At 39.1% G+C, this 17,437-nt stretch overlaps 1 protein-coding gene across 1 annotated transcript in view; it reads right to left on the bottom strand.

Annotated features, from left to right (window-relative positions):
• The window catches only part of LOC126872833 (zwei Ig domain protein zig-8-like), a 444,324-nt gene extending 436,169 nt beyond the window's left edge, over positions 1-8,155 (bottom strand). Inside the window, exon 1 of the mRNA XM_050633026.1 lies at positions 6,828-8,155. Within this exon, the coding sequence (XP_050488983.1) occupies positions 6,828-6,903 (76 nt within the window). The 5' untranslated portion in view covers positions 6,904-8,155. The remainder of the gene's footprint in view (positions 1-6,827) is intronic.
• Positions 8,156-17,437: the final 9,282 nt, after the last annotated feature.

The raw sequence follows: 17,437 nt of genomic DNA, 5'->3' as shown, positions 1-17,437 counted from the left end.
ATATCGCAGTTTACTTAATGTCAACTGTATATGTATGTATATTCGATACCTATCCCTTGCGCCTGTTAAATCGATATATTCCCAGTATGCGATATATTTACCAATGTCAATAAACATGGTGTCCATTGTCGAAATATTTTCTAATATCGATTACCCGTTTGCTATGTCCCTATGTTTCCTACGCTATTAGATTTGTTAATATGTTTTCATTTGCGACTAACCAGACACGTACCAGCGTCCCGTTAAATTTATGCGTAAAGTTTATTTAGCGTATAAAAATTCATGCAGAAAGTTTCGATGCTCGAAACAGAGACCAATACGTTCCATGGTAGCAGCCGACTCTTTCTTCAACAATTTTATTCAACTGATTTTATGTGACGTTTCAACAAATTTAAATAAAATAATCACTCGACGTGAAATTGAATAATATAAAGCAATTAAATAGTTCGTGTTACAGATATTAAAACATTTTAATGACGGGCCACGTCATTTCTAAATTTTCCAATGTACTCTACCGTGTGTCGTTCAATACGATGTTATTCTATGTAACTACTATGTAAAGTTTTTTCTTTTTTAATTTCGTTACCAACTTCGTCTTGTCTTACTCGATACGGTATTATTCTCTGCATGCAATTTTATTACATGACAATACGTCGTCTTTAAATCTTTAGTAAATATCTCTTTATTGTTTGCAAGTTTCATAATAAAGTGTTATTATGAAAATACATTGCCTTCGGATATTTTTTTCAATATTTCTACGTCCTGTATTATTCGATAAATTTTATTTTTACGAAATTACATTGCCTCTAAACAGTTTTCAAAGTTTCGCTTCAAACTTCCGACGTAATTCAATCGTTTACAAAATCGGCGTCCGTTGCTTAAATAATAATATGCTTTATTTGCGTCTAAATTATGCGCTCCAGCATCACAGTTTGCCATTACCTATTAAACCTGTTATATATCGAGTAATATTTGATAGCAATTAAAGCACACGTTACAATTTGCAACGGCTACGTTCGCTTGATGCGAGCAGTAATAGAATTGTTTAACGCGGCCCGTTAAATCGATAAGATAATAACAATGAATAATGCAGTATAATAATTATCTGCCAGGCGAACAATACACGCGCGTGCCACGGAAAATATTATCGATGGAACGTTGGGAAATTTCGATGTAATCAATATCCACATTGCTCAGATGACTTTCTCGAGATGAACAGGGCCACCGCTGCAAAAATCTCCATAACCTTTCGCGGTGTAGATCCATAAATCATCGTTTCTCTCTGGTTACTGTGCTTCCAAGCACTCTGACGCGAGACTTCTGCCTTTATATCGCGAAGCCGTGCTCTGTTTTATGTATTACATAAATCGAGCACGCTCTGCCTCGACACTCGATACAGCGCCTTTCTTTTGGGTGCACGCGTGATTACGTTGAATCTGTTCGTTCATGCTGCCTGCATGATGTTCTGTTGAATCGGGTTACCCTCAATTTTTTCTCAACTCGAGAAGCCCTATTTTCCGACACGGAATATCGTAAATATTAATTTTCACAGACCGTATCGATCAAACACGTTGAAAGTTTCTTCAAAGATTTTGCAGGCGAGTTATTCGAAGATAATTTATTACTCGTATAAGGCTTTGAAATTTAATTGAAAGCAAATTTACTTTCAAATAACAAATTTATTTGTTACTCTATTTGGAGTAATTAGTTGCTTTCTTATTTTTTTATTTTTATTATTTTCATTTCAGAAAGCGGTCAAACCTGGTTCCAAAAGTTGTTCGGCTCATCATCGCGCAAAAAAAAAACATATAAAATTGATGCCAGACAAGAGGAATTGCCCTATATTCTAGTTTCCCCGAAGTTTATGGCACAGAGAATGTATAAAGTAACTTTCAGACACTTTCTGGCCGGTGATTAAGATTTTAGAAATTCATGTTATGTCACTATAAAACTTAAATCGAATGTGCTCGGTTATATGGTAGGAGATATTGCCGCTAAAACTGACAAGTAATTGTCCAATTTTTTTATTCCTTCAACAAGTACTTGCAACGTTTGCTGATTTTTTTGAAGTATAAAAATAAAAATATAAACGAAGAACGGAAGAATTACGCGATTTCTTCACTACTACTTTTCGAATGAAAATCAAAAGTAATTCATAAATCTCTCAGAAAAATTACGATACTATCTGTAAGAGGGTATTAAAATTAACGAGATCGTACATTGCCTGGAGATTTTTTTAGTACGCCTAAGAAGCAAATAACAAGTTTCCCTGAATCGTTGTTTAATGATAGTTAAACGTTTCTTTGTAATTTTCTTTCAGGAAACGAACGCAAAGTTTCTTTACTAGGAGTCAGTAAAGTTATTTATTGTCTGATAATAATAAGGAACTTGGTAATGTTTTCATAAAGGCTTTTCCTTCGTCCTACATCTGTTCCTTTACAACCATAACGGTAACGGTAGGATTTAAGCTCAAGCAATTTCAAATTAATACGATCCCCAGGCGAATAGAGTCTACGTGTAATAAACTGCGTGCATTTGTATTTCATAATTCACTGCGATAGAATTTAGAAGCGCAGAATCTATACAAAATTAAAAATATCTGTTTGCAGATTATTTTGAACGTAGAAATATATTTATAGTTATATAATAATTCTATAAAACTTTTTATAAAACTGTGACCAAAAATTATTCTCTCCTTCTCTCGCTCCATGTTTAAAATTCGATGGAATTTGGTGAACAATAACAACGTTTTATATTTATATTTAATGTTATATATTTATATTATTATATTGTTTTTCTGGAATTTTTCCTGACTGCAGATTTCTTTTATAGAAATGCAAATATTATTGCTACGTATTGATCAAAGTGTCTAGATATGTATCAACGGTAGCGTACATTCGTTTTTATCGAACTGTTAACGGTGCCAAAGAACATGTTTCCAACGATATTTTGCTGATAGAAATATTTAACAAGTTTTTCTCAGTTGTCACTGGCCGAAAATACATGGAAAAAAGTAATCCTGTTCGACGAAGCGAAGCAAAGCAGTGTCGCGGCGTATCAAGGACCGAATTCACTGCAAAAATTTTCTCGATTCTCGAAGAAAAAGCAACCGCTAAACGGCTCCTGACACGTGATGCAATCCAATGAGACAGAATGAGATCTCCGGAGAAAGGAAAATAAATAAGGCGATTGTTTGTCCCCTTTTCAGGCTCAGAGATGATAAAGTGCAACCAATGCGATTTCGCGTTTCCTTTTTGGTTTATGTTTAAGAATATACTAAAAACCATGTTCGTATATAGTATATATCACTTTCTGCTAAAAATTTCTACGTAGATACGCCGGACATTGGATGTTTCATTTTTATGAGATTGTAGTACAACACTGGGTCGTTCAGAAAGTTCACGAACTCTATCACGAACAAGTTATCACGAACTTCTGCCAAAAAATGGAACGTTCGAATAAATACTGGTTCTAATTGCATATCAAAGAGAGCTAAGGAAAAACGTCGAAAATTCGTTAACGAAGATTTTATTTTCTAGTGAGTAGTTTTGAATCTTCTTTCTCGAATTCAATTTTTAATTATCGAGTTAATGAAAAAAGATATTAAAACGCTTCCCATATACAAAGAGTTAAAGCACCTTGATAAATTATCTCTAATTAGAGTCTGGCATAAAAATCTAGCACAAAACTTTTTGTCTCGTGAACATAATCAGAATAATATCGGTCGCGTTCACGGGTTTGTCGAGTTATTTCGCGGTGCCAACAGTGCGAATTTCGCTGAACGGCGGCGATTTCGTAGAACGAGAGAATCGAGGCACAATTATAAAGGAAAAATCGTAAGCACGCAAGCCTCTTTACGATTCAATTCGCCGCGGTAAATCACGCGTGAACGAGAATCGATTTAATGTTCCCGGGGCGCGTGCACGTGATGCGGACAATGCGCCGCGCCGAAGTACACGATGATGAATGAGCTTTACCTCATGCCGCGTTGAAAGTTGGTTATCGTCTAAAGATCCAACCATTTGTAAGCTCGCATCCACGCTCGTAGCACGTTCATCGATTTCTAGATTTCATCCGGCTGAAACTTGCATTTTAATGCATGCTGACTTTGTCGAACGCTTTACGAATTCAATGGTACGATCTTTTGTCAGTCCGGACACTTTCCGAAAATTTTTACATTTCGTTTCTTCACTTCGTTCTTTCTTTTCTTTAATAGGTTTAACGTCGTATTAAGTACACGTACAGTAGCTCACGGATGTATTTGAGCACTTAGCGTAGAAAACTTTTATGCGTATATCGTGTATGCTACGTAAAACATTTTGAAATTTCATTAGCACCGTAACGAAACACGAATATGAAGATCGTATGGGACAAATTGACAACCTATTCGAAACTGTGTATAGAAATTACAAGATGTTTGACGCAGACATATGTATGTTTGGTAAAAAAGAATTTGTATACGGTATGAATAATCGTTTTAAATATATAATTAGGATTAAAGAGGATCGCTTTGGATACTGAATTCGAATCGTGATGTTCGAAATTAATTTCAATTGATTTAATTTGTGTTATAAAAATATTGAAATGTTTGGAGGTGACATTTTTGAATTTAGCTCGGAATTATTTTTCATAGTGGACGCGTATATACTTTTATCTCTAATCTGAAATTCCAATCGCGAACATATTATGCTATGTCCTCTCATACGCGAAATTATTTATGAATTATTGAACGTGCTCTGTTATTCGTTGAGGAATTTACAAAAATTTAATAGTCACTCTGACAGATAGCTAACAAATTTCAAAAATATTCTCCTTTCCAAAAGACACGTTATTCTGTAACAACATGTAGTCCGCACAATGTATTCAGTCTTCGTCGCTAATAACCGCATACAGTGACTCTTGAAAGTATGCTCACACTTACAGAAAACTTTTATAGATACATTATACGTGTCGTGTAAAACATTTTGTAATTTTGTTAGCGCTAGAATGAGACACGGCTGCCTACGCGAAATGTATAATACGTGGAAACTACGATATATTTTGTGCAAATACGCAGTTGAGATTTTCTACGGTAAGTGTTGAAATACTATGTATCCGTGAATGATTGTAAGTCGATATGTGGTTTCCATATTTTATCAAGATTCGACTGGAGGTGTTATTTCCGACGCATCTGAGTTTCCCCGCGTAATGTTTCGCCGTGGCCACTTGAGCAGTCGCGTTCCTCTGATTGCACAATTACGGCCGGTGATTATTTGCTTTGCCACAGCGTGTCACTGCTGCCACAGACATTGCATTTTCCAGTGGACGGACGTGCAACCGCGGTGACTTTTAATTATTCAATTAGCATCGGCGCTCCGTGCAACGTTTCTCGTTGACGTCTTGCTTAATTTGTAAACGCGTCCATCGTGTGCTGTTCATTAGCATTCCACCGCGCGGCTTGCCACTGTTTGTTAGCCACGTTTTTCTCGCCATTAGTTCATGGAACAGCGAGTAACTCGCGTCGGTGAAGCGCGTGCTCCCGCTGCATTGGTCGAATCCACGCGAAGAACACGCGTGCAGACGGAATTATTGAGCAGAATGGCAAACGAAATTTCTGGCTTCGAAACTTGAGCTCCGTGCGCCTGCCTTCCAAAGTGCTTCATAAACTACTTCCTGAGACACTTGAGTCCGCAAGCAGTCACATTACGCGACACAGAGAGAAAGAGAGAGGGAGAGGAAGAAACGTTGAGGTGAATGATGCGTCTTAATGCGGCGCCCGCGTGTACCGAGTTGTTAAGGCGTCGAAATTAATTGTACCGTCTTTTATGGCTTGGGGTTATCGGTAAATGCGACTTACGTCGTACTCTCCCTGGAAGTTAAAGTCGTTAACGGCATAGATAGCGTGAATTGTGATACTTCGAGGAAAATTGTTTGAGAATTAACGACACGATAAATGTTTGGAAGTAGTGGCATTGATTTTTGCGTATTATCGTAATAAAAGTAGCTTGAGTGTTATATACCTATCACTGTATTAAGTCGATGTACATGAAATATCCTTTAGCCAAATGAAACTTTAGTCGTGCGTAGTTTTTTAAGCTACACGTACTTAATTTAAGCAATTTCCATATAGCTCAATGTAAGTACATTTCTACTGATTAATTGATTTCATTACTTTAGATTTATAGAAATTAAAAGTTCTAGAATTCAAGAATTCTTCGAACGTAGCTTTAGAGAATCTTCACTTACAGTTTCCATTAAAATCTAATGATTGACATGCATTGAGAGATTAACTAGATCTAGTAGAATAGATCTATTTTTATTCTGCGTAGAATATGTGCCAGTTAAAGTAAACAGTACAAGTAATTATAACTTCACACAACCCAATTTTGCGATTGATACAACAGTCCGACAAATAAATACTTTCAAGAAACATATGCAGATACTAGAACTTCCGATATTTGAACCATTCCAAACTCATCAGGGATTAAGAAGTGACTCATGCCTACAATACAAAACGGAATCTCTTTTCGACCGGAAAATCGGAACGTTCTCACACTTTTACGTTCCATTCTGCAACACTTGTCACGCACTTTGTTAATGCACCCGCAAGAGCGATCGGTACATACGGACGCGAATACCGAATCAGCGACCATACTCCACTAGAATCTTAGAAACTAGCCGTTGAACGTTCAGAAGCCTGGGCCATGCACGCGAATGCATTCTGAAGAACCTACGAGAGCTCTTACACAGATGCTCCAAGTGAATTCGAAGGAGCAAATTCGAAGAAGCGAGTCGAGCAACGTTCGTGCACGTTCCGCAAATTTTTGAGATGGTTCGGTTGCACGTACCTTGAGTGACCGCGATCCCTTCGATAACCAGGAGAAATGCAGCGAGTATCAGGACGGCGAGCCAACGACACAGCATTTTTAACACCGCGTTCACTCGTTCTCACCGTCGATCGTTTTGCTAGTAGAACCGTTCCCCTGGTACACACACCGGAGAGAAAAATCGTGATAGCCGACAGAGCTGGTTAAATCGGCTCTAAAATCCAGCTACGTCTTTCTTCTCCACCCTTTCTTTTTTTTTTGCTTCCTTTCTCGTGCACGATATCCTCCTTTATACTTATATATTATTTATACTTATATATTTATATATATATATATATACACTCAAGCAGAGACCCTGTTATGCAACTCGTTCTGGTCTCCGAGTACACGATTCGAACTTCACTGTAGCATCTACAGTCACTATTACCAGACATATATAACACAAAGACTCTCGTGGATCAAGCAGAGGTTCACGCGTGACGATTGCGAGAACCGAGTTTCACCAGAGAATCAGACGTTCAACGAGAAGCATCCACTCGCAACGTATACTCCCACCGCGTCAAGTTAATCGTCCGTAGCACGATAAATTCCCTCGCGGATAACGCACTGCCTCTGCCGTACAAGATCCAACACCTGGAAATCTGCTACGAACCAAAGAATCGAGATGGGAGAATCCACGAGAACTCGTATAAGGACGATAAATCACACGTGAGATCCCGCGGACAGATCGCCGATACAACAAGTCACGTAAAGGAATCCACAGTGGAAAGGCGAAAAATCTCGCGGACTTCTCCACAAGATCCTCAGAAACGAGGTTGGACTAGTGTCGCGTCGAATGCTCGACAGGTGCAACCGCGTTGAAACCCACGCTTGATCACACGTGGATCCTTGCTGCTGACGATCATCGCGATCCACAAGGCGCGATCGTCGCTCGTCTTTCGCGTCATTCGTCCCCGTTTACCTCTCAATTCATCTGAAAGACCAGCCTAGGACAACGTCGTTCTTACGGTAATTCCTTTTTGCTCTACCAAAGTATCCACTCGATTAATCACTCGATAATACAGTCGACGAAGATTACGATCGAAGATCGTTGAAGAACACGCGCGAAGGTACACGATACTTTGACACACGTCTCACACTGATTGTCCTGGTCGGCATGCACGCGCCGACGTCGAACGCACATGGACCAGCTGCGTTTACACGGATGCGGAGCCGCTTGGCGTCGCGGCGCGAAATGAATCTGCGGCCTGGCGTCTCCCGACCGACGCATGCGCTTCGTTTTCACTGCGAACCAAGGCGCGGACGGGTTACGCGCAGACCACTTCTACTTGACGCGCTCGAGCACCGACTGGCTCGGGTGCAACGGTGCAGGAATGCTCTCGTTGTCGTCGGGTCAGCTGCCACGCAGCCCTTACCGACGCGATACGATCTTTGAGGGCATCGTGACAGGAGATCCCACGTTCGCCAGAGAATCCGGGAAATTCTCCGGCTGAAACGAGCCAACGGTGTTAAACGTTCACAGGAGGTTTACGTCGAAGCACGAACCTCGAAATTTTCGACGGAGATTCGGACGCTTCGGGTTGAAAGGATCGTCGATGAGTTAGGTTTCGTGTATGCAGCTTATACGAAATGCGATACAACCCCGCTCATTAGCACGTTGCAGGTAAGTTTAGAACTCTGTATCTTGAAAAAAAGGGAAACTTTCTAGCAGACTCGAACTTGAACGCGACAGATTTAAACCCTTCATGAATACTGTAGGAAATAAAAAAAATACTCGCAAGAAGAACTACCGAATAGATTCGAACTTCTCCAGCACCTTACCAGAGAGATTCTTCGTTCGCTTAAAATCATTCTTCCCGTTTATCATTTTTAAATAGTCACAAATGCAAACGTTAAGATAAAATTTTGTAGAAATTCTAATGAACGTCTATAGTTCCATCTAATATTTCTGCTCGAAGAATTTAATAAAATGGCGATGGTTCTCTGCCTCTCGTGGCTCGATCACTCGTAAAGCGATCGATTCGTTCGAATATCGAGGTAGTTTTAAGTAGATTTTCGAATCTCATGTGTCATTCATAATTTATTGTCGATAGAAATGGAGCGAAATATCTATATAATTATAAGCGACGATGTATATACGTTCAAGGATCGAGATAATGAAAATGCTTTGGTAATAAATTACGGTATTAACTGCAATTAAAGGAGGTGGCAAGTCGGAAATTTATGACGGCCATGACTCTCAAGGAAAATATGGAAGTCTAGAGGGAAAGAAGTTATGGAATCCGTAAACATTTTGCACGGATACAACATAAATTATTTCTCAACGTCCAGACGTGAACCTACTGACTGTATAAAGCTTTCGTTATCGTGGTTTCCACGTTGAATCCTGCTGGCTATCCGCGGCACGTTGCATTTAAGAACAGCACGAGACGCGCACTAATCTTCACGTTTCCCTTCTTCAGAGCATAGGATTTCGAGGAAAGAAGGTACCCCGCGTATTATCGTCCAGTATGCAAGCCAGGTTCCCTCCTTGACTTACGAGGAAAGCTTTCTTTATAAAATCCACCTTTGTAAAATCCTCTATTCCGTGTACTATTCAAATATTTAAATTGCAGAAAATTTGGTGAAAATTGCTCTACTAATAAAATATCGATTTTAGTCATTTCTTTCTCGTATTTTTCATTCTCTTTTTTAGCCTTCTGGTTAAAGTAAACTCTCTTTCGATCGATGTCACGTGTACCGCAATCTGGACTCGGCTTTTCGGTAATTTTAATCAATAACGTTAAATAGGTCATAGTTACTAATGACTTTGGGATATCTGAGAAATTTCTGGCTTGAATGACACGGGTTAGTTTCATTGTACACGAGCAAGGGAATTCACGGTTTTAATTAGCAAGTTCGAAGACATGCAGTTGTTTCTTGCTTCTCAATAGCGATTACTACGTATCACAAACCCGCGAGAATACCTAAAGTTGGGATGTGGAAGTTAGGATGTAGGGCTGGTTTCCCAAATTAAGGGCATGTGCAACGCCCCTACATTGCATGCTTGCGTGTCTCTTTTGTGGCAAGCTTGCGTAGGATACATACGAGATTAAACAACCGACATCCTACCCTGATCTCTGTTCTAAATCTAAGGACATTTTAACAGAGTTAGTTGGTGACTTTTAAAATTTTCCCAAACTCCTTTGCTCCGAATTCGTGATTTATAAAATTGTCAAATATTAGACGTTATATTAAATGCCATTTAATACTGTTCCCAATTAAACAAATGACAGTTAAGTGTTTAGTTGCAAAATAGAGTAAGAATCTTGAAACCTGGCGTATTTCATTGCAATTTAAAAATTCTTCAGCGCAACGGTCTTCATCAATTTTGACAAAATTCCAAATATCCGCGAGGCACGCTCGGCTGAAAGAGCTCGATCGAGCAGTTTTCAGCGTGGCAGTGGCAGTTGGCCGGCCGAAAACTGGCCGCGTTTTAATAACGCGCGCATGGTACTTTGGGGAACATTAACACCACTCGGCCATAGAGAGAGAACGAGGCGTCGCTGCATAGTTGGCACCGGATTTCGCGCCAATAAATTTCTGTAAACAGGAACAGATTACGCGTCGCTATCAATGTATTGCAGTTTGGCAACACTGGCTGACTCTCTTGCTTGCGAGAATTCAATAATTCGTCGACCGGCCCAGCAAACAATTACGATTGCCCGACACGGACAAGAAATATCATTCGTACCTGTAACTTCGTATCAGTTATCGGCCCACATGCTCGTAAATATTGTTTTGGTCGGTTTGCAATCGTTCGAAGTAGAGATGCTACAAATAACGATAGTCGTTGCTAGTGATGGGATCGAGTTCAATATAGTATGTTGAAAAATCGGGTATTAGATACAATGAGCGAAGTTCGCTTCACAGAATTCTAATAATATCTACAAGATTTACACTGGCTGACAATCGAATTAGGACATCATACGAATTTTATATAATTATATATTATATATTAATGTAGGATTTTATTTATTATTTATTTAAAATGGATTAAACAGGAAACGATGGTTATTTAACGTGAACTAAATACAATAATGTGCTATAACTAAGACAACTAAATAATTAATTTACAACTCTCGTCACCACGGTTCCAACGCTCTCTTTCACGCGAACCACATTCCTCGACAACGCTGACAACACTCTGACTTCTCAATTCACACTGACTGTTAATTCGTCTTTCTCCCTTAAGCATCCCTTTGTCTTTTCTCACAGATCCCCACATACGTGTTCCGCAACCGTCCGTGGCCATGGTCACGTAGACCTTTTTTTCCGCATAACTATTCGACTGAAGGACCGACAACACATTGATGGGCCTGTCAGCACTTAGGCTTTCTCGTTGTCATCATTGTTTATGATTCACCCGATATTTCTTAGGCCATTTGTCCACAATACTACACATTAATATTATATTTTATACATGTAATGTATATGAAGTAACTCACAAAAGTAGTCGAATACTTGTAGAAACTTTTTATGGATATATCCTCCATGTTATAAGAAACATTGTAAAATTTGAATAGCGCTAATGAAATTCCAAAATATTGTATAGAATACACACAATATACACATAACAGTTTTCTATAATAAATGTTCGAGTACTTCTAACAGCCATTGTATAGTATTTCACTAAAAGGCGATCAGATTAACCCTTCTAAACACCCTCTTCACCTAAAGCAGCGCTTAAACGTAACCAGCTAGTATCGAGTACTGCACCCTTCGCTACTTAATCTCTTAGGCATCTCATCGTCGAACCCCTTCTGTCTAAATCGTCCTTGTTTAGTTTCCAAACTAGGATCACCTTCGAAACGCTATACAGCACTAGTCGAGTCGAGTGATGAACTGAAACATGTCGCAAGTAGATTCGAATAGTGATTGGTTCCATAGGTATTTTGAGAACAAGAAGCGGTACTTTCAAATAGACTCGAACCCAAACACGACAAATTCAAATTCTATATGAATTCTTTGATATGTAAGAAAGAGTACTTTCAAGTAAAATCGAAGACTGGCCAGGTAAAGAAGAAAGGATACATAAATTTGTTCGACAGTGTATAAAATGGGTTAATCCAAACCTCAAACGCACGAAATCAATATGCTTATACCGCATCGTTCTCTAATAAACTCGTACTGCAAGCAAAGAAGAATCCTTCTCTCATTAATAGCTCAATATCAGCAGCGCAACGATTTCGCGGCTCCATTAATCTCTTGGAAGAGAAGAGAGCCTGTGACTACAGTCGGCGAACGTTGCCCCGTTCCTCATCTTTAACAACCTTTTTTAACAGTCTCGTTCCAATAACGTCGGATCCGGCGGAATGGAACAGCCACTTTCTTTCAGCCGCGTTATCACTCTATCGCGCCGCTTTTCTACTCAGCTTTAGAAGGCGGTGGCCGGTGTACACGCCGGCCAGAATCAACGTAAAAGGATACATAGGGACCTGGTGCTTGGAAATACCTTTCACATCGGATTGATCGAACGGATCTGGTACAGAATGTTCTGCGTGTTACATGGCGCACGACCGAGCATACGGACTCTGTGCGCAGCCTTCTAGTAGCTGACCTGCCACGTTACTCCTACGAGTACATGGACTCCCGAGACGATCTCGATTCATGTGCCTGCTTAAAGGAACTGACGTCGATAACATCGCAACTGATTACTGGCCACGGTGGTTGATTACCGCAAACGACTATAGTTGAGATTTCTCAGCTTAATCTCGATTGAGATGCGATTTACGTGTCGCAGGTTTTCTGCCGTGCGAAGCACGTTTAGTTAGGAGGAGAAAGAGATAGAGAGTTTGTTTAGAAGGATTTGCGTTGATCCAAGTGGAAGTATCGGTTTCCGAGGTTCGATGTCTCGGGATACAACGTGGTGATAATGGAGGATTTGTTTGTGATACGATTAGTGCAGGAATGTTGGGTCGTAATGAGATTCGAGAAACTATAACAGTGCAATCTTATTTGATAATATAATAAATGTACAACTGTAAAAATTTGACGGTAAAACTATTAATCGTGATTTATCTCTGCACACGTGTATTTTCATTTCTTTATTATTTTCATTCGATGGATCGTGAAAATCACTCGATCACCATGAAGAGATATATTTTCATTTTCAGTAAAGCTACTTTCTAGTACGCTATGCTTTCTTTATAAAACTACCCTAGGAAACGTATTTCTGTTATTGGTAATTAATAAAAAATCATTTCCCTCTAAAAAAGAATCAGTCCAATATTTGCGATAATCCAGAAGTACCGACAGCAGTAAAACAACGGCGCACGCGTAAAACTAAAAAGTCACCTCGTATTTCATAAATTTCAGGTCTGAAATTTTTACGTATACGTCGAGTAATAAAATGGAAGAGCAACGAAGCAAAATCCGTATCCCTCAAAGACTTGGAGAGATTTCATTCCGAGAAGATACTTCTCGTACACTTCATTTCCCCTATTCTATCTTTGAACCACTCCCTCACGAAGCAATGATTCTTCGCGCAGATTCATCGAAGACAAATCTCTCCCGAAAATCAGGACGAGAAGCGCGAACGCAGGGCGTCCGTGAAGTGGCTGAATTTCTATTTCTGCGTTTCACAAAGGTAACGAGACGAGGAGAATTGTCCATGCAAGTTGCCACGGTGAAGAGCTATCAACCGGTTTGCCGCCTTTCCTTCCCTCGGTGATTTTCCTCGGCCCATTGACAAGAAAGGACTCGCAAACGATTGCCAGCGAGGCAATCGAGCTTAAACAACGAGCACGTGGGGAAACGTGCATCGGAATTAGAGGGTTTAAAGGAACAATCGACCGAAAGCTTTATCTTCGTTCGTGGTTACGAACGATGTCCAAGGCTTCAAACCGTCGACGATAAGAATGATTAATCCGATCTCTCTTTCAAAAGTTTCGAAGGCGACCGAATTACACGGAGCAGCTTTCCAGATTCGGAGAATTTCGCGGAAGAGATTCGAGCGCTTTTTGAGATTCTTCAAATGATCTTTTGAAATTCACGAACACGTTGAAAAGTAGCTTGCCGAGGATAATCGGATCCTTCGACTGCCGTAGAGTTACGTTTCAGAGCCTGATTTCGCTTTTCTTTTTTTTCTCCCCTTAGTTCCTTCTTCTCTTGCTTTCTTTCTTCTTTTTTTTTTTTAAGGAACGTAAGATAAAACTTAAATTTTTCCGGAGGATGAAAAAATTGTAGCGTTGCATTTTTAGGTGCGACGAGACGTAGGACTCGTTAATTTATGAGAGGTTGCTCGTTGGCAATTTCGAATTCTCATCGACTTCGATCGAGTTGATAATCTTTTCATGAGTCCACTAAAAAAATTGTGGAAATGATATGTGGACATACGGGTTCTCGTTTATTGTGAATTTCTCTATAAACATTTCTCTATAAAAAAAATACCCGCTGTATGGCTACAACTTCATTCATAAATGTTGAAATAGTTAAAACACTTACGAAAAATACGAAAGATCATTAAGGAAATATTAAAACCTATATGTTCAAAATTCGTGTGAAATTTTACCGATATAATCACGACAATCGCCCCTCATTTCGATATTAATAAATTTCAAAACGTTTTGTATATGTAACACGCATAATTCATCCATAAAAATTTAGATAATGAATGTTCAAATACTAAAAATTTTCGAAGTCGTTCCAAGTTGCACTTATGAAAATGCTTAATACTTTCTAAATATATACAAATACTTTCTAGATGAAATTTTCTTTAAAATTGATTTGACTGAAATTGATTCCACCCCTAGTGACAACCTCTCGAACAAGATGAAAGAACCATGTCGTGAACAACATCTCACTAACTAATAACGCAGTGGATACAAACGGAACAATTAAAAGAAATCATATTACACTCAACTGTGCTTGTTTTTGTTTGTGCACTCTTAATTATTGCGTGTATCCTGCCCCGACCCCATGCACCGGCTCTGCCCATAAAAGTCTGCTATATCAAAGCAAACGAATATGCGAGTCAACAACTGACAAACCCACATAACGAGCAGCATTATTCGCGATATCGAGTTTCAGCAAACAGATTGTAAAATTACAATAAAATGAATAAGAAAGAAAAGGAAAAAGTCGCAAAGAGGGAAAAAGGAAGAAAGAAACGAGAAACCAAACTGGATATCTTTTTTGTGTGGAAACGAGGGTTTAGGCCCGTTACTTCCGCCTAATTTTCCATGAACGTTTCGCAAGCTGTTTCTCGGTACTTTCAAAGGGTTTTCATGTTGAAAAAAAGAACCGCATACAGAACACGATAGAGTTCTCGTTACAATGAACATTTCTAATTCGAAATTATTTTTCGTACCGAACTTCGTTCCGGGTAGGAAAACGAATTTCCTTTGATTCGTATTTTCTAAAAGATCAACGAAAGTAAGAATAAATTTTGTTAGTGTGATTTATCGCTTTTTCGCTTGTCCTGATTGCAAGAAAAACGCGCGATTATGAAAATGATGGTCGGTTGAGGTTTCAGTTTTCGAACGCGCAAGCATTTTATAAAGCGAGAACTTGATTAATCGCAATACTTTTTTGCGCTTGTCGCGAAGTATCGCGTAATTGTTAATTCCCTATAACGTATCGCCTCCGAGAGACGATCGATCAAACTTTCCGCCACGCTCGTACGTCACAAGCTAGAATATCTTAATACTTTCAGCCGCGATACATCAAACGTTAGTTTTTCCGCATCATTTAGTTTCAATTTCTATATTGCGTGCTTTCAATTTTATATGTTTTATATGGCATCTCGACTAATTAACTGATGATCAATTTGCAAAATAATTATACAAATAATTATACGATCATAAATATGAAACTTTGAATCAAAAGATCATGCATACCAATATGAACTTTTGAACGTTCGCAGGGAGTCGCGAACTTGAAGAAGCGCGCCAACGGGAGTCGTAAATTCTCGTTACGATTTGACTAATCAACGCCACGAATTGTTCGATCCCTTATTTCTTGTGGGATAATAAGGGTGGTTGATTGAATATAACGCTGCTATTAGCAGCTTACTATATATTTTAAATGATCCAACAATTTCAGTGTGATACAAGATTGAGTATTTGAAATGATAACTCCGAATGAGTACGACCTGAGACTCCTTTCGTGTTAACGACAATGATGATATATCTTCTGTCGGATGACTGTCTTCGACTTATAGATTCTGATTGAGTTCTGACTCCTGCTGTTCCTTGCACTGTCCTCTGGCTCGAATTGATAGACTCACTAATGAGCTTTAACTGTTACTTGAATGTTACTGTGGAACAAGTCTAGAGCGCAAGTAGAAGAAGTTGAGTTGACTCTCCTGATGTCGTAGAAGCAGTGAAGTTCGTTCTTATGTAATTACGGAGGAAAGCTCGGTAAGGGTGTGCCCTTTGAACGAAGAATGTGGATTCGTTGCTCACACTTTTCGTCAGGAAAGTGAGGGAAACGATCCGCGATGCCGATTGGTTATGAGCAACGTTAGTGTAATATCGTAAAGTAGTTTGAACTAGAGGTCGGTTGAAATTAGAAAAAACCGTGTACGTCGTCTTTCTGTGGTTCGTTTACATTTAAGAGCGCCTATGTGACTAAAATCACCTAGTTCTTACAGTGATGTGAGAAAAACAATAGACAACGTTAGAGCAGAAGGTCGGTTTCGTGTTTCAAAGGGAGGGGGGGGGGTGACCGAAAGGTCAGAGTATGCGAGTCGAAAAGTATGTGTGTTGCGAGAGTCAGAGTTGATCAAGACATCGAAGAGTAGAGTTGAAAGAGTTGATCGAGACATCGAAGAGTAGAGTTAAAAGAGTTGATCGAGACATCGGAGAGTAGAGTTGAGAGAATTGATCGAATTGTCAGTGTTGTAGAGTTGTTAGTGAGAGAGAGAGAGTGTGTGTGTTAGATTCGTTATGACGAGAGTTGCCAAATAACTGTAAAGTTATTTGAGATAGATACGAGTTAAACAAACATCGTTTTCTGTCAAATTAACACCTGTATATTCAATTCAATATTAATAAATTGTAAGTAATCGGAAAAAATTTATATCTTTATTTTCCACGATATTACATTAGGAATGGACATAGGAGGAAGAAACCTCCTACCAATGTAGCTCATGGGCGACATGGTTTATGGGAAAAACCAGCTTTTCCGTTAGCTATTCGTTTTTAGCTATTCCGTTAGCTATTAGCTATTCGTTTTGCCTTCTCTGTAATTTGTAAGAACGTGCAATAGACCTAAAGACTGTTTTAAGTACCAGCTATAAACCGAAAATACTTGCAGGATGAAAGGTTCCTGTAAGCTAATAAGATTCGGTTTATGGTGGGGCCTTAGGTTTATTGAAGGTCTGTCTAATGGCGCTGGGGCCTTAACGGTCAGACAATGAAGGACGTCGCACGGACCATTTCACGCGACGTAACACAATAAGATCCTTCTTAGATTTTATACAAACTACGTGTGAAGATATTTTTCACATTAGAAAAATACAATTTTGTCGAAAAGAATTTGAAGAACATAGCAAGATTAATTACAAAATTTTGCACAGCAGACATCAAATAGTCTAAAATAAACGGGAAAATCTTAAAATTACTTAGAACGGCGAGCATTCGACAAAT

This window comes from Bombus huntii, chromosome 14 (assembly GCF_024542735.1).
Source record: "Bombus huntii isolate Logan2020A chromosome 14, iyBomHunt1.1, whole genome shotgun sequence".
NCBI lineage: Eukaryota > Metazoa > Arthropoda > Insecta > Hymenoptera > Apidae > Bombus > Bombus huntii.
This window is presented reverse-complemented; position numbering and strand designations above follow the sequence as displayed.